The 27,045-nt window shown below is 50.8% G+C and overlaps 1 protein-coding gene across 1 annotated transcript in view; it reads right to left on the reverse strand.

Moving 5' to 3' along the window:
* The window catches only part of SFRP1 (secreted frizzled related protein 1), a 44,463-nt gene extending 26,900 nt beyond the window's left edge, over positions 1–17,563 (reverse strand). The window contains exons 1-2 of the mRNA XM_021681531.1: positions 17,020–17,563; positions 11,940–12,017 (exon numbers count right to left, since the gene is read on the reverse strand). Coding sequence (XP_021537206.1) covers positions 11,940–12,017; positions 17,020–17,563 — 622 coding nt within the window. The remainder of the gene's footprint in view (positions 1–11,939; positions 12,018–17,019) is intronic.
* Between the last annotated feature and the right edge of the window lie 9,482 nt (positions 17,564–27,045).

The following is a 27,045-nucleotide window of genomic DNA, read 5'->3' on the forward strand; positions in this document are numbered from 1 at the left end:
AGACCATTCCTCCTATGCCCATCTTTTCAGCCTGACAAACTCCTACCAATGCCTGGGAGAACGCCACAAGGTATCTCCTCTCTGGAGCTTTCTCTGACCCCTCCCTGTGCTCCCACAGCCCCCACTTCCTAGCTATTCCAGGAACTTCAGCATAGGATGACTCGGTACTACGTGTATCTGTTTCCCCCTCTGTATCTCCTCAGAAGGTAAGCCCTCTGAGGGCAGCAACCACATCCCAATCATCCCGCCCAGCCACTCTTATATGCGCTAATCAGGGCTGAGGCTGACAGAGGATGCATCCTCAATCCAGGCATTTATTAAACCTCTACCACTCACATGCCATTAGCCCATGGAGGCGCTTCCACCTCAAAGGCAGGAAATGCCATGTGGAGCAGGCACACAAGGGCCGGGTGCCAGGCCTGGGAGGCAGAAGAGAAGCACCTTCGGGAAGCCCATGGCAAACTGGAAGTTTTGGCCTCCAGAGAGCCCCAGGAATGAGGCAGGGGAAGGTGCCCCAGTCCCCCATGAGCTCAGCCACAGATAGACCCCCACCTCCACCTCCAAAACTCACCAGCTCCTACTCCGACAGAGGCATGACCAAGTGGGCTACTCTCACCTTATCTGGAGGCTCTGTACAAGGTTTCTCACTTAGGATCCAGCGTAAAAGGCACTACAGGATAGAATTGGGCCCACTAAAATCTCCCCTTGCCTGTACTTATCTGCACAGGTATGAGCGAGCTTCCAGCCAGCTAAGGTTTTATTTCCTTGCCAAGGGCTCACTTCAGAGCTCGGAAGACCTGCGGGGAGGAAGAGACCGTCTCTTTGGCTTTGACTATGGGAGTCGCCTCTTCCCAGGCCTGGGAAGAAATGATCCAAACGCTTCTGTGTGCGCAACTAGAATCTCCTTGGGTGTGGATCCCAAAGTTAGCATATGTAGTACAAAGTATTAGCAAGGCCATGTAGTCAGTACATGTTCAACCACTGTCTGTTGAATTCAATCTGTGCAAGAGCACATACCTGCTGCAGATAGATTTGTAAAAGAAAACACACACGTATCCGCATCATACACCTGTTTCTAAATGAATATGGTTAAGAGTAAAGAAGCTGTAACCTAAGAGGCTGGACACCACTGAGCAGCATGTGGCACTCTGCAGACATCTGAGCCCCTTTGTGCCTCTGCATCTCAGAATAAAGGTGGTAACGCTTTCCAGGTAGCCTTGCTCCCTCTGGGTGCAAGCAGTCACAGATTATGTGGGGGTTAGAGGCTGCCCTCATCTGCTGCCTCGCCCTTCTACTTCTTAGCTCCTTGCCCAGAGTAGACGGCAATACTTAATGACCGACCTCCTTTCCTCCTGCAGCCGTGAGCGGCCTGGGAGGTGTCTGGGGCCCATGGCCACACTGGATGGGTAACCACTGTAACACACCTGCTCATCCCAACTCCTCCAGGAGCTGGGCACCCCACCCTCCCAGCGGGCTACACAGACAGCACAAAAGCCAACTCTTTCCAACACATCTCGGTTCAGGCTTTGTGTCCCCAAGTCTTCAGCCAGAGCAAAGCCCTAACACAGGATGCTGACTCAGTTGTGAGAGCTGACAAATGATATTCTCTACCCGTATTTGTTTACCTGAATTGGGTTTTATCATTTAAGAATTACTACTATTTGTTTGGGGTCTCAACTCCTTTCCCAGTCCTTGTCTCTTGACACCAGGAATTTCCTTTCTCCATTAATCTCAATTAATGGATTAATTAATCTCCATTAATCTCCAGTCTTTACTTTCTCCATTAATCTTAAATCTGAAGTTAGAATACTCATTCCTCTGGTCAACTTCCCTGAATTTCTCCAGCCCCCACGGAAGACCCTCCTTCCTCAGGCCTGAGAGCTTCTGAAGTTACCAGAGAACAGAGACAAACAAGCATGGCCAAGGCCTGCCTCATCCACCAGATTCTTAAATTTGTTGAGGATGAGAAGCAGGTTCTTGGCTCAAAGCTGAGACCAAAGGAAGCCTGGAAGGAGCACAGGCAAGTCTCTGGGTCCAGGAGGTCTGCGTGGCAGGCTGGTGCCACCGCCCCCCAGGGACTCCTGCAGGAGGCCGCTCACCCTCCAGGTGCCGCTGTCTGTTCGGGTTCAAGTGCCAATTCCAGGCCCCCGTTTCTAACTCTGCTGCCACAGACACAGAGATAGGGCTTTCCCTCAGCTCTAAAGCGATTTCCAGAAGCTGAATGGATCTGTTGTGGAAGACACACCTGCATGAACGAATTTTCAAAGGGCTCACAAAGAGAACAGAAGACATCTGAGGTTCTTATAGAAGGATATGTCCTGGAGAGCACGCTGATCAAGGACGAGAGCGAACCAGAGAAAGCCGTTCTCATAACCCTGCCCGAGTGAGTGAGAACACAGCGGAGGAGAAGCTGGTTCCTCATTTTTCCCCACGGCCAGAGCACTATTTTGGCATCTCTTTACAACTCACAGACATCCTTTCAGAATTTGTAAATGATTTCCCTTAAGTCCTGCCCTAAAGAAATACTTTATTCCCCCAAATATCTGCAAGCCAGTAAGCACATGCTACCTTCACACCCATCCCTCAAAAGCCCTCAGAACAGCCTGGCCCCACACACCCGCAGCCCCTCCCACCCCGAAAGACCAGCACCAGTTACTCTCAAGACTGAAACACGAGCACGGAGGCTGTCTCTGCACTTGAGTCCAGACCTCCACCCCAAACGCCCTCACCAAGGACACAAACATCACCTCTTCTCCTGGGTCCTGGCTTCCTCTCGCTGACCCACTAAAGAAGTCAGGATGAGAGGGACCCAGGGTGAGGCCTAAGTTACAGGAGGCCCCTAGGAACACCTTTAAGCTCGGTCCTGCAGTAGGGACCCCACCCAAGGCCAGGGTGATCTAGAAGCTCCAGACTCCTGGACCAGAGCTGTCCAAGAACAAGCTGTTTATAATTCAGCCGTCCCTCCCCGAAAAGCCACTATACACAATGACCACAATATCTTCCTTTGAAAGACCTAGAAGGTTTTCTTTCATCTCTTTTCTTTTCTACCACCATTCGTGTGTTCATTCAGTCCCTCTCTCAAACATGTCATGGGCACTGACAGAGCCAGACCTGCCCTCTCTCTTCCAGAAGGATCGCTCACCAGCGAGCAAAGCCAATGGCCCCAGGGACATGTCAGCAGCACTCCTCGAGCTACCATTCAAGCTCAGCAGAATTCACCGCCCCTGCGTCCCGGTCCCAGCCCCCTACCAGTCTGGTCCGACGAATGTCTATTTTCCAAGAAACCTAAACTGGCTGCTTCAGGCTCACGTCCCTCCTCACACATCACAGGCTGTTTGTGGGATGCTGACATCCTGAGGCTCGCCCCCCTGAACCAGGAAGGCCCCGGTGCCAGCACCAAGTGGCGCTCAAGCCCAGGGAGGCCCACCCGGCACAGGACGCTCCTGCACCCACGGGCCCCGCCGGGTCTTGCTCCAGGCGAGGCTGCCGTGCCAGACTCTCGGGGGCCACGGTGGGAGTGACAGTGCTAGGGACAGTCCCGAGACCTCTTACGCAGCAAAGCTATCGCTCAAATATTTAGTGTATGTGTCTGGCTTTCACACGGAATTTGCAACCTGCCAGTTACCAGTGTTTACCTTGGTAGAAATTCACGGGAAATTTTAGTCTGAACAGGCCCAGAGTTTATTTTACTGCCAGATAAACAACTTTCTTTGATAAATCATCCGTGTGACAGTGTTCCTGAAAGACTAAACAAAGATTTCAAACTTAATCTGTAGGCCTTTGAGAAGTCTTCCAAAGCTAATGCATGTTTAATTGGCTGCTCTAAGCAGGGTAGGGCAGGGCAAGGGCCTGACATTTCTTTGGCCATTTGTTCTCCTTTAAACACACACACACACACACACACACACAAATTGGAGCTTCTGGCTCATTTCTGCAAAACTGGATGGAATTTACCAATATTTAAATGCTTGCTCGCTTCTCTGAAATTAGCCTGTTTTTTGGTTAAAGGGAGTGCATCTCACAAATACCACAAGGCCATTGTTGGAAAAGAAGCAAATGCCCTGGGGATCCAGCTTGAGAAAAAGAGGGCGGAGGGCAGTATAACACACAGGGCTTTAAAACCTCTCCTAAACAGAACCCAATAAATTAGGAGTAGAAAAACGCATATCAGGAATTAAATTTCTGAAAATCACATACAAACAAACAAACAACCAAAAAAAAAAAAAAAAAAACACCTTCAGGAGGCACATCCTAAAACTGCATACAGTCAGTCCAAGCTCCATGGGCACAGCGCTTAGGGTGTCATCAAACTAAAACCCAGATCTAACTTCTAGAAAGAATACACAGGGTTGTTTTCTGTTTGGTTTGGGTTGGGTTGGGTTTGTTTGGGTTTTGTTAACTGTAGCAGCTTGAAGCTGCATAGAGCTTTTCAAGTTTTTCCAAATGGGCTTTTAAAAAGCCTTCTTCAGTCTAATCCTCTGCTAACCAGAGAATTAACCAAAACATTCCATTCCATTTCCTAAAAATTTTTTGCCAAACAAGCTGATTTCATTCGTGCCAGAATGCTCCTACCTAGGCTAATTTCCATCCTGAAACTATTCTTTCCAATGAGAAGAGATAATCATGATTATGGACTGAGCTGCAGCCATATTCCCGGAACCCCACACACTTGACTGAGTCAATTCTCCCCATAACACAGTAACACAGGAATCACCACTCATATTTTGCAAGTGAGGAGACAAGCTCAGGGAGGTTCAGAGGCTCTCTCGTGGTCGCTGAGTTCATAGGGTTGGGATTTAATCCAAGTCTCCCTGGCCCAAAGCCTATGTTCTTTCTACTCTAGTGCACTGTCTGCCTCCCCACAAAGAAAGAAACCAATGGTTGCTGAGCTCTTTCCCTGTGGCAGGCATACCTACTAGTCCATTTCCATCCCACAGACTCTGAAAGCAGTGAAGGAGCACCCTATATCCTCTTCCCAGGGAGCTTCCCCACCATTCCTGGCAGGAGGGGACCTTGATGGCATGGGAGTATGTGAAGGAGGACAGGTATGAAATCTTGACCAGCTGCCCAAGTAAGTGCTGGTGGGAACAGAAACCTTAACGGATGCCAGGCACAGCAGACTTGGGCAATCACATGACTAACTCCTTTATCTGAGTCTTATTTTTCTCAGTCCTTGACATGAGCCCTGGACTAGATGATCTTTGAGGTTCCATCCAGCTCAGTGTGTCTTTAGAATGACAAAGAGATACAAATGAGCAACATGGCACCCAAAGACATGGGCCGCCTGTGCAAACTGTGAACAGCCCCCATTTCCCAAATTATCCCTTCCCCCCACCTTTCTCCACCCACACCCAGAAAAGCTTCAGACAACAGAGGTGAAGCTGAGGGTCAGTCCTTCTCACTCCCCTTCTCCAGCATAGTCTATCCATACATCACATGATAAGGGGGATGTTTTGCTAAGTGAAATAAGCCAGATACAAAAGGACATATATTGCAGGACACCACTTACATGAAGTACCAGAATCGTCAAATTCATAGAGACAGAAATGAGATGGTGGTTTCTGGGGGCTGGGAGGAGGGGGAATGGGGAGTTAGTGTTTGATGGGGACACAGCTTCAGTTTGGGAGGATGAAATCTCTCCAAAAATGGATGGTGGGGAAGACTGTGCGACAACGCACGTGTATTTGATACCACTGAACTGTACATCTAACAGAGATGGTAAATATCATGTTATGTATATTTTACCACAATAACTTTACAAAAAAAGAAAAAAAAAGATAAGGAGGCTTAAGAAATGGGGCAGGGCCACTCTTAATCAGAGAATCACCAGTGGAGAGGACCTCACAGGACACCCAACCACACCATTTGGCCACTGACTGTCCCAAGGAGTAACCGAGTCAGACCTGGACTTGGCTGCAAGGAGGGGAAGTCGTGTGTCAGCCAATCCTGAGCCAATTGCACCCGCAGCAAAATCACTCTTAGGACAAAGAAAAGCAGCCACTCCGGCATGACGCAAGGAAGGGACAGGGCTGAAAACAGAATTAGGTTTGGGAAAGATTTCAATAAATAAACCAAGAACAGAGAACAGAGGGCTCCCGAGATGCACTTCTCGTTTCTCTGGGGAGAGCCACAGGGGAGGCCTGGGACAGGTGGCCGTCCCTGAAAGGGCTACTTCCGTCCCTGGAAGGATCATCGCAGTGAATGTTTAGTGAGTCCGGCCTGGGTTCCTGACACACCATCTCTTCTACTCCTCACCAAAACCTATACCTGGGTCTATGAAATAGAGGGAAACTGAGGCCTGGAGTGGGGAAGGGATTTGCCCAGTGTTGCAGGGCATGCACATAGGAGAAAAGGAAGGACTGAACTCAGTTCCAGGGAACGCCGTGCCCCATCCACAGATCCTCGCTTCTCTGTCCTTTCTCATACTTCAGTATACTTTCACAGGTTCCACTATGCTAAAGCAGAGTGATTCTCACTGAAATTTGCTTTATCCAAGTATCTTCCTGCCCGCTGGAGCTAAGAGAGAATTAGGCATGGAGACAGGGAGCACCACACTCACCAGAGGGGGAAATGTGGCTCTTCCCCACCTTTGCCCTGACGTTTCTTAGCATGGCTTCAGAGTGCAAAGTGGTCCCCATGTGGCCTCAGCCCAAACTGCCCAGGGCCTGATTACTCTGGCTAGGACCCCAGGTTTGGGGCCTGCTCAGTCTCCAATCTGAGACCACAGGTGAGCAGGGAACAGACATCACTACCGGCCCAGCCAACCAAAGGCTTCAAGGCTTCTGGGTCAGCCACGGCCCATGCACCGGACAGCAGGCCCCCGTGCACGGATGGGAAGGCTACTCCGAACAGGACCCAGGCTGCGAGCTGTGGGCTATGCTTCCCGTGGATGAAAGCGCCGACCCCACGTTTTCCCTCACATGAAATGCCTTAACGATCCCTTCCAAGTATTTACAGATCTGTGGATGGGAGATGTATTTCAGGGGTCTTCAGCCTGCCAACTCCACTCCGGAAGCTGTGTGCCTTCTCCCCTGTCTATTTAATTTTACTTTCACTGAACTAGATTTCTGGATGTGAGTGCTTTTGTTCTGTTTTTAACATACATGCATATACACTCAGTCACGCAAAACAGAGTGTGAAGTTCTCCTTGAAATTAATAAACATGTTGTACATAGTCACTTGGAAAGGAGCTTTCTCCTTTTATCTAAAAAAAAAAAGGAAGTCCAAGTCCAATTTCCATCTCCCCTACCATCCCATCTGACAAACTTTTATTTCATGCCTACCATGGGGAGGAGACTGCTCCTGGGACTGTTTGAGTACAAACAGGCCTTGTTTTGTTCATTCTAAGACATGGATTATCTTCACATTTTAACATGAAGCATGCTTCCTTTGTCACTGGTACAAAACAAACAGCGCATCTCATGATTAGTGGGCATCTCACATTAGGTAAAACAGGGTGCAGGACAGAGACCCTGCTCTCCAGCAGCTTACAGATGCCGCAATTACTGTGTTACTGTTACTTTCCAAGCTACACCTTGGGTTTCCTCCTGCAGGTGAGGAAAACTGGCCTCCAGCACAGTAGCTTGGAAAGGCTGAATCTACATTTTGCAAGAGATCAAAGTGCCCTTCAGAGTAAAACACTGTGCCTCCAAAGAGCAACACAGCCAAGACACCTTGAAAGATGAGTAAGGCAGAGCAAGAACAGATTAGTGAAGTTTCAGGAACCTCTGAAAAGACTTCTTCTAGGAAATACTCCCAAATGCTAACAATGAGAGCTGGTTTCTTTCCTTTCCTATTTGACTCCTTTTGGTATTACAAAGTATGGTTTTACTCTTTATGAGGAAACATATAAACGGAAAAAAAAAAATCCTTCCAGAAGGCAAGGAAAATTTCTGGGGGCAAAGAAATCTTTTTTTCCACAGCAAGAAAATACTGGGGTAAAGAAGTTGCCAACTGAACTCTCAGGCTCAAAAAACTGGAGAAGCCAGTATGAGAGGAAGCTCTGAACTCTTAGCAGAAGTAGATCATCATGCACATTTCTAGCAGAAAAGCTTAAGAGTATTTACAGATACTGGAGAAGCCAGAGAGACTGGCCGGAGGCGGGGTCCTAACCTCCCAGCAATTATAAATCAGATCTAGACACCCATAGGATAAGCTAATGTGAGGGAAAGATGCCTTTGGGCACGGAGTTGTTACCAGCAGGATTACGAGTGGGGCAGCTTGCAAATACGATATTGGCCTGTTGAAGAGAAAGGAGAGGCACCCTGTTGTCACATAGCAGAAAAGCCAAGAACAAAAAGCAGAGCAGTGCATCCCAATTTCAGCACAGCAGACAGGCTGGCCACCATGTTGAATTCAGAGACTTTGCACCATCTAACTTTCAGCTTTCCCACATCTGGTACTTGATCCAGGCTAATCCAGCTGCATTCCTGAGTATCAGCACACAGGTGTTTCTACTGATGCTTTTCCCTGTTGGAGAAAAAAAATGTGCTCGGAACTGAGGGGCGGGGTACGGTGCAGAGGTAAAGAGACTAGTGGCAGAGCAGACCTGCCAGAGATTTTAAAACGCACCGCCTGCGAAAGAGGTGACGGGCTGTGCACGCCCAGCTCCACGGAGGCTGCAGGAGTCTGAGGATGCATTGGCAGGAGGGCGAGTGTGTGCACTGACCCAGAAGGAATGCACCCCCTTATCCCTCGAGCTCACAGAAAGCCTTCCAACAACCTGATGTCTTCCCACCGGGGATGTCAGGGCCACTTAATGCGAAGTTTGATCCCTGGAGTAGAGAGTAAAACATTCTTTTTCTTCTCTGTTGTGTGTCAGCTTGCATTGCTGAATTTCTTTGTTTCCTAACTGAATCCCATCAGCGTGGCTGACTGCCTCACTTACTTGAAATGAACTGAGCTAAGAAACAAGTTTCTCAACAAGGCTGCATTCTCCAGGATGCTGAGAAGGGCAGAGTTAAGCTCAGCCCCTGCAGAGTTGGGGGGGGGAAAAAAATCCGATTTATGGCCTTATAAGAACATTACAAACAAAAAACTAAAAAGTCTCTCCTGCACCCAGTTCAAAGAAGCCTGGCATACACCATACCCATGCTGAGGGGATAAATGCCTCTGTGGCAAAGCCCAGTGGCTCTTCATCTTCTCTTAAATGAGGAAGGCAGCAGGCCAGAGAGTAAAAGAACTCCAGGTGGCAAAGTCAGATTCCTTATTTATGAAGTAAGTGGACTTGATATGATGACCTGTAGGGTCCAGGAGGACCTCAGAAATTCTCTGAAGCCAAGAAAATCAGCTCAGGGCGAATGGAACACAGTCCCAAACAACTCATCAGTCAGCTCTGCCAAGACCTGACTGGCTATTAAAACGAGATCTACCCCTCCCTCCCATAAGCAGTAAGCAGGTGGCTTGCTGACTTAGTAGGCAGCTACTACAGTGGGGCAAGGATATCTGTCCCAGGGGAGTTACCTGAGCACCCTCTAGATCCTTACCCTACACCATAAGGTCAACCTTCCACGTTCAAATTCCTTCCCAAAGCCTGCCTCTTCGGCCCACTTCCAGGGAATGTCTCTAGTTGAACTAGTTGCCACAAAACCCCCAATTACCAGAACTTTGATGAGTAAGTGGGAGTGGAGGGAGGAGACCTGATGACAAGTTCAGGGTGGTAAGCTCCAAAGACTCTGAGCATAAAGACACGGATTCTCTTCTCACAAGTTAACATTAACAAATCCTTAACATTAACTTGGCCTTGAGTTCCCACAGCCCCCTCCTCAGCTGGTGAGTTATCTCATGATTCTATGACTCTCTAGGAAATCACTGATTAGTGTTGGGTCAGTGTTTAAGAAAAAAATTTTAATTAAATTGTAATTTACTCTAGGTAAGTATTTTTGAGTATGGTGTCTAGCACAGTGCTTTGCCCTCCAGAAATGTTGAATGAATGGATACGTGAATCAATGAATGACCAGATACATTGAATTTGAGCTCCCGAATAGGAAGGCATGGTCAGTCAATCACTTCCTTCATACACTGAATTCCAGAGTTTTCCATCACTCGTCCCTCAGGAGTTGAGCCTGATAGAAGTCACAGGAGCATAAAACATCAGCTAATATATTACTTTTCAGAGTTTACTTTAATATGGTTCCTGGATTTGCGCAAATATCAAGGGGCCAACTTCTAAAAGTGAGTGTGCTCATTTACAATATCTGAAGAGGATCAGTGAAATCCAAACGGGACCCCTCAGTTATCCCTTGAAACGATTCTTTGGGATCACAGCCTATCTCAACAGATTCTTCCTGCCCCAGTGACACCGCAAAAGGCTTCTTGTCAGGATTTCCGAGAGATTTTTTTTTCTCTATCCCAAATGCATCTTTGGGAAGGAATCTCAACCCCATTTGTGGAAGAAAAGCTTGTTGCTAACACAGCGTGGGACTGTGCACCCACAGACTCTACAGCAGGAGACCTGCCATGCTCAGCTGGGCTCTTGGCACCGCCAATGAAGCAAGGGGGTGAGCATCAAGAAGTAAAAGTTACTACCAGATGATGGAAGGGTCAGCACAGTCTGCACACATCACCTCAGATGCCCTCTACCATTTTCTTCGGGTTCATTTAAAACGGCAACCAGAAAAAAGGATGTGCCTCAAAGACAGGCAGGAAAATGCATTCTAGACCAAACTTCCTAGAGGTCCCGCAGGCCCCCACCAAGAACAAAGGAGGCAGAGATGCCTAGTGCACAAACAAAACATGCAAGGCATATCCACCCTCAAGAAGCTCTTTGCAGCAAAGGGTCTGAGTTCTCCCACTTCCGTCCTCAGTCACAATAACAGTCCCTAGAATATGTGTGTCACGTGTATTATTTCCTTCCATTTGCATGTACAGGTCATATTCATGTGACTCGGACACAGCCCTTGGCCAGTGGACCAGTGGAAGGCCCTTCCATATGCTTTAATATGTTTGGTTAATGAAAACATGCAGTTGGTCGCCCTGAATGGCCAAAGACTCATACCTACTGCTCTGCTTTTCCTGGTAAGAATTCTGCACGAACTGCAACCTCAGGGACATGAAGCAGGAATTGTGAGAAATGCACCGCTCAGTGTCAGGCTGAACCTTCCTTCAGCAAAGCAGGCCTGGCCTAAGCAGAGCCACTTCTCAGCATCCATATGAAACTGAAGGAGTCAGCCTTCCAAACGAATGCGGTTGACATTTACCTTTCCCAGAAGAGACAGACTCAGGGTGTCTGGAGCTGTTCAGGTCTTCTATGAGGCTGACTACAGGGGGCATCCCTAAAAGCCCCACTGAGATCTGCTCCCCAGGCCCTACCAAGCCCTTCTCTTGGGGCTGTAAGGGCTGATTTGGAATTCTTTTTTAACCCAGAGTGGTTTGGGAAGAAGGGAGAGAATTCTCGGTACTGGAGGGAGGTCAATTTCCTGTGCCAGGAAGGACCTGATGAGGGGACCATCTGAATGCCCCCAGCGGCTGGACTCCCCCTCCCCGGCATTTCAGAGCCTGGGTAGAGTGGTGCTGACACCTAGGGGTGGATGGAGAAAGAGCCAGTGTGGAGGGAAGGAAGGCCAGCCAAGCAGCCAGCAGGACCTCCTGGGTGCACCTCTTGGGAGCATCCAAGGAGTGGTGTTGCTCCCTAACTCCTCCCCATCTGTCCTCAAATCTGCCACCCTCCACATCTAGTGAAGGTCCCCAAAAACCTGTCCAGGGATCCTGCACACAGAAGGGCAGAAGCCAAGTATGACTTTAATAAAAACGAGCCAGTTCTCCACCCTATCTAGATTTCCATGGGCCTGAGAAAAGCAACCATTGGGGGAGAATGAAGGGAGAGAATACGAAGCTCTAGAAAGAGGCATCCACAGGCTCTCTGTTCCCCAGGGATGCAGACCAGGAAGAAGCAGGGACTATGCCAAACCTCCCAGAGGTGGCCAGGGGTGCTTTCTTACCAAACTCGCTCGCACAGAGATGTTCGATTATGGCTTCAGATTTCAACTCATTGTCACACGGAGGACACACGGTTGTGCCTAGGAAGGGAAAGGAGGAGAAAGAGGAGCTGTGAGTGACAGGGATAGGGGTTCTGGAAGGAGCTATTCCTGGGACCAGGCTGGAAGTAGTTAAAGGTCTTCTGGAATTTCTGAAGGGCAGCTGCAGAATCAAAGAGTCCTGGAGCCTTGGACCTAAAGCCAACAGACACAGTTTCTTGAAAACCTGGGGGCTAGAACTGTGGAATATGACACAATCACGTAAACCAACCTTATCTGGGGCTAGGCAGGGGCGGGTCTGTGAACTGTGGCTTGATGGGGAGTGCGCATCTATTCCAGGTGTTTGTTTCTGGTTCTTTTTCCCCTCGCCCTTAAATATCCCTCTCTGATCCCTGCCCCCTTCCCATTCCCAAACGCCCAATGGGACAGCAGATTAATCTGACCTGCTCTCTAGTACCCAAGAAGGAAACTCGGACACACCAGCCCTAGCCACAGGCCCCGAACACCCCTCTCCAAAAGGGCTATTGCAGTGCAAGTTCCTGCCTGCGCTGCGTAGGGGGAGGCAGGAGCACCTGGGTGGGGGCTGGGGGCAGCACCAGCAAGAGCTGCCAAATGGGAGGGCCGGGAGGGCGGGGGAGATGGGGGACCCTCTGAAGGCGTTTTCACAACACTGTGAAGTGCTTTGAAGAGGAGGTATGTGTGTGGTAGGCATGAGGGCCACTGCCAGGCACTAGGCACAGGGGGAGGAGACTTCTGAGGCCAGAGCCAGAGGCCTCCTCCAGGCCAAAATGCCGCTGGAGGGGACCCCTGGGAGGTGGAGTGTCTCTGTGGGAGGCCAGCGAGAAAGCGGGACAGTGGAATCCCCGGACGGCTGAGGTGGCCTATCATCATCACCACCATCCCCACCATCATCCATCAACCACGAGGAGTTTAATCCATGATCTAGGAAATCTAGTACATTCGAAGGGCACTCCGCCCCTGGCAAAGCACTGGGGTCCAAGCCAGGCTGGCGCTGAGGAGCAGAGGAAAGTCACCCCAAGGTAAAATGGTAAGATGGAAGGCCCTTTGTCCTGCCCTTTCCAGTGGTCTCCATGGCAGAGTCTCCTGCCTGTGAGGTCCCCTGTGGCTCAGTGAAATGGGCCAAGCCTCCCACGGTGGAGACGCTATGGAGAGAGCTGCACAGCCTTGCCAGGCCAGCACTGCCCCCAGGACATACCTGGTCCACAGCCGGTCACCCCCACTTCCACGCAGGGACCACACCCCTTCATCTTTCTTCAGATTCCTCTCCCACATTCACTCTGTACCCAGGGCCAAACACCATCCAGATGCTCAGTGCAGCAAGAACCACAGCCACACTCCAAGCAGAAGACTGTGTGACTGTCTTTTGGCCCAGAATTTGGAAATTTGCTTTTCGGCCAGAACTTGAAATTAGGTTCTGGAGGTAGTGTTTCTGACAACGGGAAAAACTTACCCAGAATTTCGCATTATGGTTCTTGCTTCCATGGGGAGAAAAACAGAAGGCGTCCTGAAATATGGGAAGGACCATGTTACCTATCCCGGGAGAGTAAACCGCGCTTTGGGGTTTTCCTTGTTCTCTTATTTACTTTTTTTTAAGTGGAAGTTATCACACTGGAAGTTTTTATGAATATATTCTTGACTGAACAAGTAGCAGGGCCCGGACAGTGAGAATATCAAACACTGTCCCCTTGGCACACTCACATCATCCCCTCTGGACCCTCTGAGTTCCCTGAGGGGCTCTGTAGCCCACGAGGCCATTTTCTTCAGGCCCACCAATGAATGTTTGACCTTCAGCGCTTCTCAAGGTAGAAAGAGCTCATGGGGTGAGCTAACCCCCATCTTGACTTTTCTTTTGGCCAACTCTGGAGCAGCTTGATCCAGGGAAAGGAGGAATGTGTAATGCAATATTAATCTATGCCCCCCTCCGGTGTGTCCTTGGGGCCCTGCAGGCCGCCTCAGCGGGAAAAATCCACCATCCATCTGAGAGGTAGAACTAAACTGCTGTTTTAAGGAAGATTTAAAATAATGTTTAAAGCAAAGGAACCAAAAAACTGAAAGGTTTTGTGTTTCATTAATATTTTAGGGGGAGGAAAGGAGACAGTCCAACACTAGAGTCACGATTAAGTGATTTTTTAAAAATCAGGACACACATGGACACAGCTCTCTCTCCCTCTCTTATACAAACACACACACAATACACACACACACACAAAATTTACACGCAAACTTTCTCTCTCACACACACAGCAGGTCTTCCCTGGCCAGCTCCTTGACGCCCCGAGACAGACCCTCTGGAGGCTCTCAGGACATGTGAGGGCACCGTGGGCTCTGCAATCGGTGACTAGAACGGCCAGGCTGATCTAACACACGACACGTCTGAACAAAAAAATAAATAAAACTAAAAATATATGCTCATTCATCCAACTTCAGTCAGTGAAACCTGGCTGGAAGGGGGAGCAACAATGTACTGGCCTGGGAATGGATAGGCCTAATGTAAGCGTGAGATTTAGAAATAACTTTCCTGGAAAGTTGACAAAGTTATGCCTCTCCTGTAACAGGTAGGGACAGATGCTGATGTAGCCGCGGCGTCAGCCTGTTGGAGGGAAAAGTATCTTTTGACTTCTCTCTCATAATCAAATTGATCTTTACTAGCACATGGCCGCTAAGGTGTGCCCAAGACCCCAAAACATGCCCAATTACATGAATAGCATGCAGAGATACGCGTTGCCTTGAAAATTTGGCTTTAATTTCAAAGACTAAAGAGAAAGAATAAAAGTAGTGCCTGTGTATTTATTCTTACCCCAAAGTACCAGTTCCCATTCTGAAGCCACTAGCCATAAGGTCATGAGGACTGGTAGTTTGGTCTGTCTCAACCTGCCCCTGCAAACACACACACACACACACACACACACACAGCCTTCCCACCTCCATGCTTACTTAGCTGACAATGGCCATGCCACCTCAGAGGAAGTCATGTGGGGCTCCTGTGGGACGCCCTCCCACTGAAGGGCTGCAGTGCTGGGGAGGAGTGGGTGCTCTCTCCTCTCCGGCCAGAACCTCTCACCAAAAACAATGAGGGGAGAACCAGTTCCCAAGCCCCACACCTGACTGGTCCTCTCATGGCTCGTCTCTGTTTGGCAGCTGGCCTTGGGAAGGTGCCTGCCTAGGCACTCCTGGGCTAGAGGGGAGGACAGAGGAGGATGGTACCAAGGCCCAGACTCAGGAGGCAGGAGTCAGGTAAACAGCAGCCCAGGGGTCAAAGGCAAGACAGCAATTATATGATACCCCCCACTCCACTCCAGCCTTTGGGGGGGTCAGTTGGGAGGATTCTTCCCCCTCTATATGTAGGCACCTTGGCCAGTCCCCCATCCTCCCCTCAAAAGGTGTTCCCCCAAAGGTCTCCATGGGCATGGGCTCTTCCCTAAACAACCGGGAGTGGAGTAGAGGCCTCTGGGGCAGAGCTGGGCTAATCTCCCAGCCAGCCAGTGGCCAGCCAGTGAGGAAGGGGAGAAGGAAAAGCCTGCGGGCTGCCTGCTGGGGGAGGCAGGGGGGGGGGGGGGATGGCTCCACACCAGAGGAACACAAAGTGCTTTGTTTGCTCTAGGTAATTGCTGAGCTCTTGCTCCCAAAGGGCCGCACTTCCCCCAAAGGTTAACCCTGTGCAGACACCCAGGAAGTGGCGAGCAGAGGTGCCCTGGGCAGTGCAGCCAGACTGCTGTCTCTCCCACCTGGCTGGGGCCCAGGCCACCCAATGCCGGTCACTTTGGACCAATCTCCTCCCTCCCTAGAATAAGCAGGAGCATTGCAAATTCGGGGCTCCCTTTCCCCACACTACCACCCTCACACTGGAAGAGTAAACCCTTCAGAGGACATTTCTCTTTTAGGCATCCCTTCAAGATGAGCTAAGTCAGCCAAGAGCCCGTCCCCCACCCTAAACCCCCTCGGGACAGCGCCCCTGTGCTAAGCGCATCTACGTATGGCTCCCCATCGCGGACTATGGGACTTTGGGCACATCTTTCAGCCTCAACTCTGCTCCTGAAGAATTCGTTCCTATAAAAGTCAGGCCACCACGCTGGATTTTTGGTTTGTTTTGATTTGGTTTTCGCCTCTCCCGGATTTTTTTCCCTCCCACTCAAGAGCTGCCCTTTAAGTGGGAGGGGTTCCGAGAGGAGGCTCAGGCTCCTCCGTGGGGCTGTTCAGAAAGTCTCCAATTTGCGCAGCCCCACTCCCCAAGGAGAGATGAACAATGAGCTAATTGCATTTTTATCTTTCTAATTACCTGAGGATTTGTGTAAATGGGAGAAGCAGGGGGTATGCAAGAATGAGAGTACTCACTTTCCAGCCCCCAACCCTCCCCCAAGCAGTTACCTGAAAAGGGTGGAAAAACAGAAATCCTGTTTCTAAACTTCTTTTTCTCACCCAGCTCTGCAGTCCTCCCGGAGCTACTTGGCTGAAATGACTAGCTAAGGAAAGCTCGGGGAAGGGGGGCGGGGGGGTGGAATTTTTTTTAATCCTCATCGAACCTATGAAAATAAACAAAGCTGCGCCTTAGCATTTTCTCGGCCTTTCTAGGCTTTCTGCGCTTTGGGTTTGGGTTTTTTCCTCCTGGGGCATCCCGTCTCGGGTGTTAAAAACTTCCACGGGGACTCGGTTCCCTCCCAGAGGGAGAAGGGCTCTCCTTTCATACGGAGGATAAGGCTTTGTCTCAGGTATGGAAAAAGCGAGCCTGGATCCCAAAGAGCCGCTCCAGGCACCGCATCGAGCTTGCTAGGGGCCGAGGCGTAGCCGCCGCTGCCGGCCGTGCACCTGGGTCGGTAGAGGTGCTAAGCGACACCTCGGACGGACGAGAGGCTTTTAAAACTCGTTCCGCACAGCTTGAGAGCAACCTCCAGGGAGCATGTCCGAACTCCGGGGAGGAGCGGCGGGGCGGGGGTCCGAGTGGCAGGGGCTTTCCCCGTGGCGGGTCCCCCGGGTCCCCGCCCGCCCGGGTTGGGGGGCTCGCGCGCGTGGAAAGGGCCGGCCTGACCTTGGGGCTTGGAGGCTTCGGTGGCATTGGGCGGGGTCATGGCGATGCAGACGTCCCCCTCGGGGAACTTGTCACACTTGAGCATCTCGGGCCAGTAGAAGCCGAAGAACTGCATGACGGGCTCGCACGAGTCGCGCACGGCCTCGCAGAGCCAGCGGCACGGGTAGATGGGCCGGTCGAGGCAGACTGGCGCGAAGAGCGAGCAGAGGAAGACCTGGGTGCCGATGTGGCAGTTCTTGTTGAGCAGGGGCACCCAGCTGCTGGCCTGCTGCTTCACCTCGGCCATGGTCTCGTGCTCCAGCAGGTTGGGCAGCACCATCTTCTTGTAGCCCACGTTGTGGCACAGCCGCAGGTCCACCGGGATGTCCACGCACTGCGGCGGCTTGGTGTAGAAGCGCCCGCTCTGGTAGGAGCCGATGTCCGACTGGAAGCTCACGTAGTCGTACTCGCTGGCCGAGCCCGCGGCCAGGAGCCCGGCGGCCAGCGCCAGCAGCACGCCCGAGGCGGCCCAGCGGCGGCCCCCCGCGCCGCGCCCGCTGCCCATGCTGGCTCGGCGCACTCGCTCCCGCGACGTCGGGGCTGCCTCGGCCGCCTCCCCGCGCGCGTCCCGCCGCAAACTTCCAGGGATCTCCAGGGACAAAAGGCGCCGTTCCCAGCGCTGCCCGGCTCGGCGGCCGCGCGCTCCTTGCCCGGTCCTCGGCGGGTGGCGGCCCTCGGCCTGCGGCAGGCGCCGCGGAGGGAGCTCGCGCGGGGAGAGGAGCGCGCGCGGCGGCCCGAGTGCTGCCCCGGCTCCCGGACGCGCGGCGGGCGGGCGGGCGCGCGGCACCTACTCCCGAGGCTGCAGGACTCGAGTGCCCGGTGCTCCTGTTGCAGAGCCCTCGGAGTCTCCCCGCGCAGCCAATCAGCTCCCGGCGGCTGCGAGCCGCACTCATTTAGCACGTCAGTCACCGGCGCAATTAACCAATCGCTTCACTTGCAAGAGGGTTCGGTTTATTAGAACTAAACCCAGGTCAACACCCCTTAAAAAACAAAACCAAAAATAAATAAATAAATAACGGAAGCAGTGGGGAAAGGAGAGGAAAAGAAGAAGAAAAGGACAGGGAGAGAAAGAAGGAATAGATAAAAGTGTAGGGTGGATAAAGAGGAGCGTTAACGCTGGTCAACTTGAGTCGGCTAGAAGAGAAGCAAGAAACCTTATCAGTACTTGCAAATCCACGCGATAATGAAGACTTTTTATTTTTTACGCTTTTTCCTAATTTCAAGCAGCAGCCCACTAGACAAGCAGCCCACCTCTCGGGTTTTGTCCTCCGCAGCTGCAGTACAAAGGCAGACGGTTTCGGACAAACCCAAACCCGGGCTCATGAAGGCTGAACCCATCGAGGTCTGCTTTTAAATCCCCAGCCAGTCCCGCTCGGGTCCCGCAAAACCAAGGGGAAGGTGTAGTTGGGGCTGCTCGCTGGTTTAAAAGTGCAGCTCCTTCCCAGGTGGGACAACCGGACGGTGGCCCTCAAACACACCGGAGGGTGTTGGTCATTGTTGCAACGCTGCTCAGTGTGGGAGGAAATATTATTCACAAAGGTGTTAGCTTCAGGAGGACAGGAAAAGAAAATTAAAGAAAAGAAAAAGACCTACCCGAGTCCCAGCCTGACAGCACGTCTGTGTGCGCACACATACACACATCGACATGTTTGTGGTGGAGAAAGCCAAAACATTAAAAACACATGTGCACTTATCAGTGTGGCTTGTGTAAATATCATGCCCCTCACTCAGGCACACATGCTCCATTCAGAGCTGGCCCAGGAACCTCAAGTCAAAACCAAGGGTCCCCATTAAGGCAGAAGGCGAAAAGAGTGTATTAGCAGAAATAACAGCCAGGCCTTCTCCTGTAGGCAACCCCCTCCCCCAAAGAAACAGAAGTTTCCCGCCCTCAGAGTTCCTGGAAATTTTTTGTATACTTTAAAAATCACCCTGAGAGGAAGGGTCAAGCTCCAGAGAGCTGGGAGTATGACCATGACTGACCCCAGGGACAGGTGACAACAGCAAGCAGCTCATGAAGTTGGCTGGGTCTCCACCCTGCTTGAAGTGTGGGTGGAGGGAGGCCAAGGATACTGAAAACCCGCATCTGAGCAGTGTGATACCACCCCATGTGGCAAATGGGCCACAGATCTCAGAGCTCAAGGCAGATACCATAGGAGGTGCTGCCTCGCTGGGCCAGCTTGTTTGTAAAGCTCTGGGGAAGCTTGCTTTGGACTCCACAGACCTAATTTCTTGATGGACAGATTCCAAGTAAAACTACTAGAGTTTGGGAAGAAGTGAGGCTCTTTTCTTAAAGCACTCATGCCCATACAGAGATTGTGATTCTGCACTGTCCACCCTGGAAGCATCTGCAATCGGTCAGCCCTGCTGTCATTTCTTGGCTAGTGAAAGGTGCACCAAAGCAAGAGGGGCAGAATGGAGTGAAAGAGATGAGAGCCATAGAGCAAGACTTTGGATGGCCAAGGGTTAATCCCTAAACAATCGGTAATGCTCAGCCCGAGAAGCTGGGGTAGACATTCCTCACAGAGAATAGACTGCAGGAGACCAGGCAACTGTGTCTCAATTCAAGGGGCATTTAGAGAAAAAAATGCCGTTTGGTAGGGGGTCTTTTTCTTTCCTCCAGCCAGGCCCTCAGTCCCAAGCCAAATGTGTCTGTTTACTCACTCATTGGAAAGAGTTGTGTTTGTAGATAACATCCTCTCACCTCTGAAATCCAGGCTTAGCTGACCTCACCCTCATGTTTGCAGTCTCCCCAGATGGTGGGAAGACTTGGGTCTGTCCACCATTAACATTCTGGAAAGTAGCCCAAGTGACTACACCTCCCCCAGTCTCGGAGGTCTCAAGTCAGGAGTAAACCTCACACTCCCTCTCATGAGAGGACCTACCCCACACCTGGTTGTTCTTTGTGGACTTTGATCACCCCCAACTCCCAATTCCCCACTCGGTCTTACTGCTTGAGAGAGGGGCCTCTTGAGCCATGCCAGGGACACAATTGTCTGGAGGATAGACAGGGAGTGTGGGTATAACCAAGAACCCAGAATCCTAAACCCAGTAGTATACTCCTGGCTCCTCCTTTTTTTTTTTTTAATTTTTTTTACGATTTTATTTATTTAACAGGGAGAGAGACATCGAAAGAGGGAACACAAGCAGGGGGAGTGGGAGAGAGAGAAGCAGGTTTCCCGTCGAACAGGGAGCCCGATGTAGGGCTCCATCCCAGGACCCTGGGATCGTGACCTGAGCCGAAGGCAGATGCTTAAAGACTGAGCCACCCAGGCGCCCCTACTCCTGGATCCTCCTAAGGCCCAGCTGGAAAGGAAGGACTGACTCCGTCTCAATACCACCGATAGACTTGAAACCACACCTGAGATTTTGGAGAATGATGGCCTGCTGCCAATCAGTTATACACTATATAAGCACCAGGCAGAGCAGCCTAAAGACTGCATTTTAGAGGGGCCTGCGGGTTGTTGTTGGTTTGTTGTTGTTGTTGTTGTTTTGTCCTTTTTCATATTATCAAAACTTTGTGCTTCAAAGTCCCATCTCCCTTTTCCTAATAGCAAGAATGTGTGTATGTAGAGGAGGAAGTTCGAGAACAAAGTTTCTTTAAACATGCTATTGACATGACAGAGCTCCCAGAAACCAGGGTTCTAGAGTGCGAGAGCTGTGAGCCAGGAGGCACATCTTATCTCCTTGAACAGTCTGAAAGAGCAGGGGGATAATACAACTTTAAACTTGTTTTTCATTTCAAAAAAGTTCTGATTTTCCCACACTGCCAGATGCCCATACATGAAAGTTGGAAGTGCATTCCCTGTTGCTTCATAACACCATATTAAGGAGGCATTCTTCCTCTTCCCATTGCCCAAAGCTGAATGTTGGGGCCAAGCAGAGCCATAGAGGGGCCTCCCAGTTGCCTACCTGGTGGCCTCTTCCCACACACAGAGCTCCTTCCTGCCTGTTCCTAGAAAAAAAGGCCGGGGGGAGTGCTTTTCAGTCTCTTCCTCCTATCCTGTCCCATTATCCTATCATCAGTGGTTTTTCTGACGCTCCAGAACTACACTCAGCATCCTCTCCATCAGCCAGGAGCAATGCAGTAGGGCAAGAGGGCGTCCTGCTGTGGCTGGGTGGTGGTGGGTCTGGTGCAATGCAAAGAAAAGCATTCTGGCCCAGAGTCAGGAAATAGAGTAATGCCTTGGTTCTGCATCTCACCGGTTGGATGACTTGCACTTTATCCCTCTGGCTCTAGAGTTCTCATCTGTAAAACAGAACTATTAATTCCTGTCCTGCTACTTCGGAAAATAAAATATGCTATCTGCTTTTTAATATTTTTAGCATAAATATGTCCCAATTATTGCATGGGACATACTTATACCATAAATTATTCCTGTTTATGTGAAATTTAAACTGAACTCCCATGTCCTGTATTTTATCTGGCAAGCCCACTATCCATCCTTCCAGCAGCCTTGCCTGACCTCCTCTTGGTCCATCACCTCCCTTCTCCACTCTTAGTCAGATGAACCCCTCTCTCCTCCCTGCACCCAGAGAGAGCACTTGTGGACACTTCATTACAGCACTTGCGTGGACATTTTAAAACTGTTCGCTTTGGGGTATCTACTATATAACTGTGAGCCCGTGGAAGGCCAGGATCTCGTCATATTTTGTCTCACATGGGCATTCCCAGCATCTATCATGGTTCCAGGCATATAGCCAGTACTCAGTAAGACCCTCCATCACAAAAAGAGCACAGGTATGTAGTAGAGGGAGGCAGATATGTGAAAAACCCAAGCTGAGAGAAGCATTACACCTGAGCATTGATTTTGCACTGCGTTTCCCGAGAACCAAGGCAAAAAGTAAGTGTGAAACACTCACATAGCTCTCTTTGCCTGCAGGAAAGAAAAATCTTTCCTAGATCTGAATTCTAAGGGAAATGATCATGAGCGCCTTATACAAAGGCTGCAAAGAGAGTATGGGACTTTTGTATCGGCTCTCCTCTCGTGAAAACGCAGAGCCGACCTGGTGCAGAGATGCCGCCAAGGGCAGACTCACCTCTCTCTCCCCAGGGCACACGCAGAGTAGGCTGTGCTAGAGGATGGCCAGAGCGTGGGGTGGTGAATGTCGCAGCCAGTTCCAGGAAGAGAGCAGAACTTCCTGTAAATCCTGCATGGACATGGACATGGCAGTGAACACTGAGCCCCAGGCCCTAAAGCAATCTTGTTAAAAACAGTGGCTGGGGGTGGGGGTGCCTGGGGGGGGCTCATTTGGTTGAGCGTCTAACTCCTGGTTTCGGCTCAAGTCATGGTCTCAGGATGGTGAGATTGAGCCCTGTATTGGACTCCGTGTTCATCGGGGATTCTGCTTGAGATTCTCTCTCCCTCTCCCTCTGCCTCTTTTTTAGCATAAATATGTCCCAAGAGAGCGTGCTTGCGCATGCTCTCTCTCTCTCTCTCCCTCTCTCTCAAATAAATAAGTCTTTAAAAACAGAGACTGGGTCCCAGAAGGCCAGGTTTCCAGAAGCCTCTGACAACACCTGGGAGTGGGGCAGGGCAAGAGAAGCTGGGAGGGGCTCTAGCCCTGTGACACCTGGTGCCAGGGCCTGACCTCAGAGCTCAAGGCTTCACTGGGACACCACAGAGTAGGAAAAACAGGCCTTTAGTGACTCCTTCCCCTCTATCCCTGGGAGGTGAAGTGGTCCATGCTTCCCTGGCGGCGGGCCCGTAAATCTGCCAGGACTGCCCCAGGGAGGCCAGTGCCCCAGCAGCAGGACACATTCCCCAAGAAGCCCTGTGCTTATTTACCTAACCCTTCGTGGCAGGCACACCAGGCAGCTCCACCACCTTTCTCCAGAAGAACTCGGATACACATGAGGTGCTGCAGGGAGGAACGGGAGAGCGCATCATCACACTCCTCCTCCCCGCTCCGGGAGCCTTCGCCTCTGTCCAGGGCTGGCTGGGAAAGCAATCATGTCTGAGCCTCCCTGGGGGCAGAGGGGGCAGCCTCCCTCCCCCGCCAGACTCCCTCCACTGGCTCAGGCACAGCCCAGTAGAGTGAGTGTCTTCCCGCTGTCTTCCCCAGGTGCATCCTTCCTGCGTTATGGCCTTAGAGCCTCACAAAAAGCCTCGGGAACTGGCAGAGAAGTCCATTATCCCCATTTTACAGAAGACCCAGAGCTCAGAGCGGTGGGCCCCTCACCACCATTCCAGCCACCACGGCACTGTGGTGCAGGACACACTCAGATCAGGAACACAGATCTTTGGATTTCAATCCTGTTGACTCTGCACTAGGCTGAACTGCCTTTGCTAAATGCTCATCCCTAGGGAGAGAAACCTGGAGAGCCTTCTGCTGTCCTTAACGTCTTATCGTGAATTCATTTATCAGACTCTTCCAAGGGGTGGGCCTGCTAGAAAGAAAAGATGGTTTTGAAAGAGTGGGGAGGATGGAGAGCTAGGTCTGAAGGTCTGGACAAGGGCATGAGGTGTTTTCCTATGGGATCCCAGGACAGAAAAAGAATAGGATGGAGTCGTGAGTAACATACAGGCATCAGAGTGGGAGACTGGGGACTACTGCAAGGACGGTGCCCTGGCCTGTCCTCAGTTACAGAGTGACCCCAGTGCTCTGTGCAGGCGGCTGCCCATAAGCATGTACAGCTGGCCTGCCATCATGGGGATGCCCAAAAGAAAGGCTCCAGGGGAGAAAAGACTATGAGTCACGCCAAGAGAGAGAGCTCACTATATACCCATGAGAGGGGGTGCCTTTCAGGTACAAAAGCTGATCCAGGGTGTAAGGCAGGAGGTCTACCTATGGTCCTCTCTAGAGCCTAGACGTTCCCAGAGTTCTGTGATCATTCCAGGAGTGATATTTAAACCTTTTAAGACCTGGGGTGGCCAGACGCCTGGGTGGCTCAGCCGGTTAAGCGGCTGCCTTCGGCTCAGGTCATGATCCCGGGGTCCTGGAATGGAGTCCTGCATCGGGCTCCCTGCTCAGCGGGGAGCCTTCTTCTCCCTCTACCTGCCACTCCCCCTGCTTGTGCTCGCTCTCTCTCTCCCTAACAAATAAATAAATAAAATCTTTAAAAAAAAAAAAAACCTGGGGTGTCATGACCAATAGGATGTTATGTCACATGAAGATCACCTGTGCAGGTGGGTACCAGCTGGCCCCCAGCACTGGGACAATTCCAACAGAGATGTGAGTGGATATGCAGTTCCCAGGATGTACCATGCTGCCTTGTGTCTCTGTGCCTAAAGCTCATGCTGCCCCGGCAGCCCTGCCTGTCCCCCCAGCCCCGATCCAAGACTCAGCTCTCTACCTTCTCTTGGGCCATTCCCCGGAGCCTCCCAGCAGGAGGGTGTCAGGGCGGTCCTGCGTCTGCCCCCTGGGTGCCACAGCTATCTGAGTGCCTCTCCTCAGACACTCTTTGCTTGTTTACATGTCTCCAGAAGCTTCCTGAGGACAGAAACCATCTTTTCGTCCCCCTATCTCCAGTACTTAGCTCAGTGCCTGCCGCACAGTAGGCGCACAGTGGACGTGTGGTTACCAAATGAGGCTGGTCCTATAACCCAGCTCTAAGCACTGAGAATCAAGTGCAGGTTGGTAAGTGGGGCATCCTGGAAAGTATTTTTTAAAATAGACAAGCTTAGAAGGCACGCAACTTGACCTTTCCCTCTTCTTCCTGCTTAGAATTCAGCTGCGACGCCAAGAGGTACAGCAGGCATCCTGCAACCATGAGGATAAACTCACAGACGCTCGGGCAGAGGAGCAGAAAGATGGAAAGAACCTGGTTTGTAAGAAATGACCCGATGGCCTGCCCTGGAATTCTTGTTAGGTGAGACCTACAATCTCTCTCCCCCACTTTTTGAAATCCAGAGTCATTTGGGTTTTCTCTTTCATACAGCGAGAAACAAGCCTAACTGACACAGATCTGTAGTTTTAGGGATGCTCCAAGCAGACAAAAAACTCAAAAGCTTCAAGTTCTAATTTTTACTGTCTCCTAGTACTTTCCTATTCAAACGTTGGTCCCCCAGACCAGCAGCATCCGCATCTTCTGGGAACTTGTCAGAAATGCGAAATCTCGGGCCCCACCCCAGACGTGTCCGATCAGAATTTACATTCTAACAAGATGGCCTAGGTGACTTCTATGCATATTTAAGACTGAGAAGCACCATCCTAAGAAACTCTAACATGTGCCTGCCATTCTCCTGTTTTGACTTCTATAGCAGCGAAGCACCCTATCTCCAAGTGTCGGGGTTTGTCATACACGTGCATCACATTTCTCTGCACCCCTCAATTTAGCATCCCCCTGGAAGGGCCCGCTTTTCTGAACAGGACACTTAGTCACAGACAAGCTCTTGAGCCACCCCGCGGGTAAAGCATTCAGACAATCCTTTAATAACGAAAGCCGGTTCTCCAGCAGGAAGGATAGACAGGCAACTCTCTTTCGTAAGGAAGCCACGCTGCAGGGGCCTTAGCAAGTAAAGGGCGTGCAGCGAAGAGGGACTGCCCCTTGGCCCCTCCAAAGCTGACTGCAGCGGCCAGGAGTGAACAGACCCTGCTTTCTTCCCCATGCACTGTAACTTAAGCAGTTGTGTATCCGGAGGCTTCTGCGATCTCCCAGCAGCGCCACACTCTATCATATTTAGTATCGGTCACTATGCAAACGTGGCCTTCTAGCCATCCACCTAACACTTGGAGTGTTACAAGAAAGCCATAGCCCCCACCCCTCAGAAAAGCATAATTTGTCCACCCAACCCTTTTGTTCTTTATTTTTAACTATAGTCTAGGCCACCAAATTACTTAATACACGGTTTAAAGCTCCATAAATAACAACTCCCCAAGTAGAGCCACTCAGCCTTGGAGAGCTTCCCAAGTTCCGCATTAACTCCTCGGGTGTGAAGGGTTTCCAGCCATTTCGGTCCATAAATATATAACTGGCTCCTTCCTAAATTGCCACATAATCCTTACCACCATCACTTATATTTTCTTTTATTGCCATTATCATTGGCACCTTGACAGGAGAATAAATTATTCTTTCTGGAGTATGAAATGTTCTGCATCTTACACCATTTTAACTCACCCACATTCCCAGATATATTATTTTATTTCCATCCCCTCCCCAAGGAAATTGCCTCCTTGCAATTAGCGGGGATTTCCGATTGGAGTTTATTCCGTTCTCTCTTTTCTCCTGACATAACCTTTGCCCAGACTGAGTCACGTGAGAGAGGCCATCTAAGACGTATTCCCAAACCCCTAAAAGCGTACAGGTAAGAAAGAAAGACACACATCAAAGCAATCAACAGGGCAGTTTGTGCAGAGCAGAGGGTTGGGGAAAGGGGAGGTGTGAAGAGCCCAGGCTGAGGAGATGTCACCGTCCGTCAGGACAGCCTGCTTCGTCCCTGAGCATTCATCCGCCCACTCATTGTCCAGCAACTGCGAGAAGCCAAGGGCGAGCCCACCAGGAACCTACCTCCTTGTGGCATTAGGCACGTGCAGGTCCCCATAGCCCCCAGGTCTAACACTTCTGTCAGATTGGAAGACAATTCTCTTTCACCATCATTCTGTTCACGTCCCCAGCTCTGGCCCTGCCCAAACCATCCTAAACAAGTAGACTCTAGGGCTTCTGAGAGCTTTCCAAAGGTTGGGTAGTTGCTGTCATTGAGAATAGGTACGCTTTCAGCAGATTACCTAGGATGGCAGGTAGGAAGAGCCAGGCAGTGCTAAGGTCCAAAAAGGGGAGAAAACTCTGAAGAATGAGCTCACCTAGCCCCAGAGCCAAGAAAGTCACACTTGCAAACCTCTGTCTGGTTCGAGAGACACCTAACCCAGCTGGCCACACCCTGCCTTCCCTCTTCACTCCTCTGGCTAAGGTCCCCTCCACCTCTCCAAGGTGAAGGGAAGTCCTGGATAGAGGCCTAGCTTTGCAAAACACAAGGAACCGGAGGGAGGGTCCCAAGACTCACACAAGCCTCTCCTTTGTGCTTAATAAGGGCGTATATGATAAATGTG

This window comes from Neomonachus schauinslandi, chromosome 2 (assembly GCF_002201575.2).
Source record: "Neomonachus schauinslandi chromosome 2, ASM220157v2, whole genome shotgun sequence".
NCBI lineage: Eukaryota > Metazoa > Chordata > Mammalia > Carnivora > Phocidae > Neomonachus > Neomonachus schauinslandi.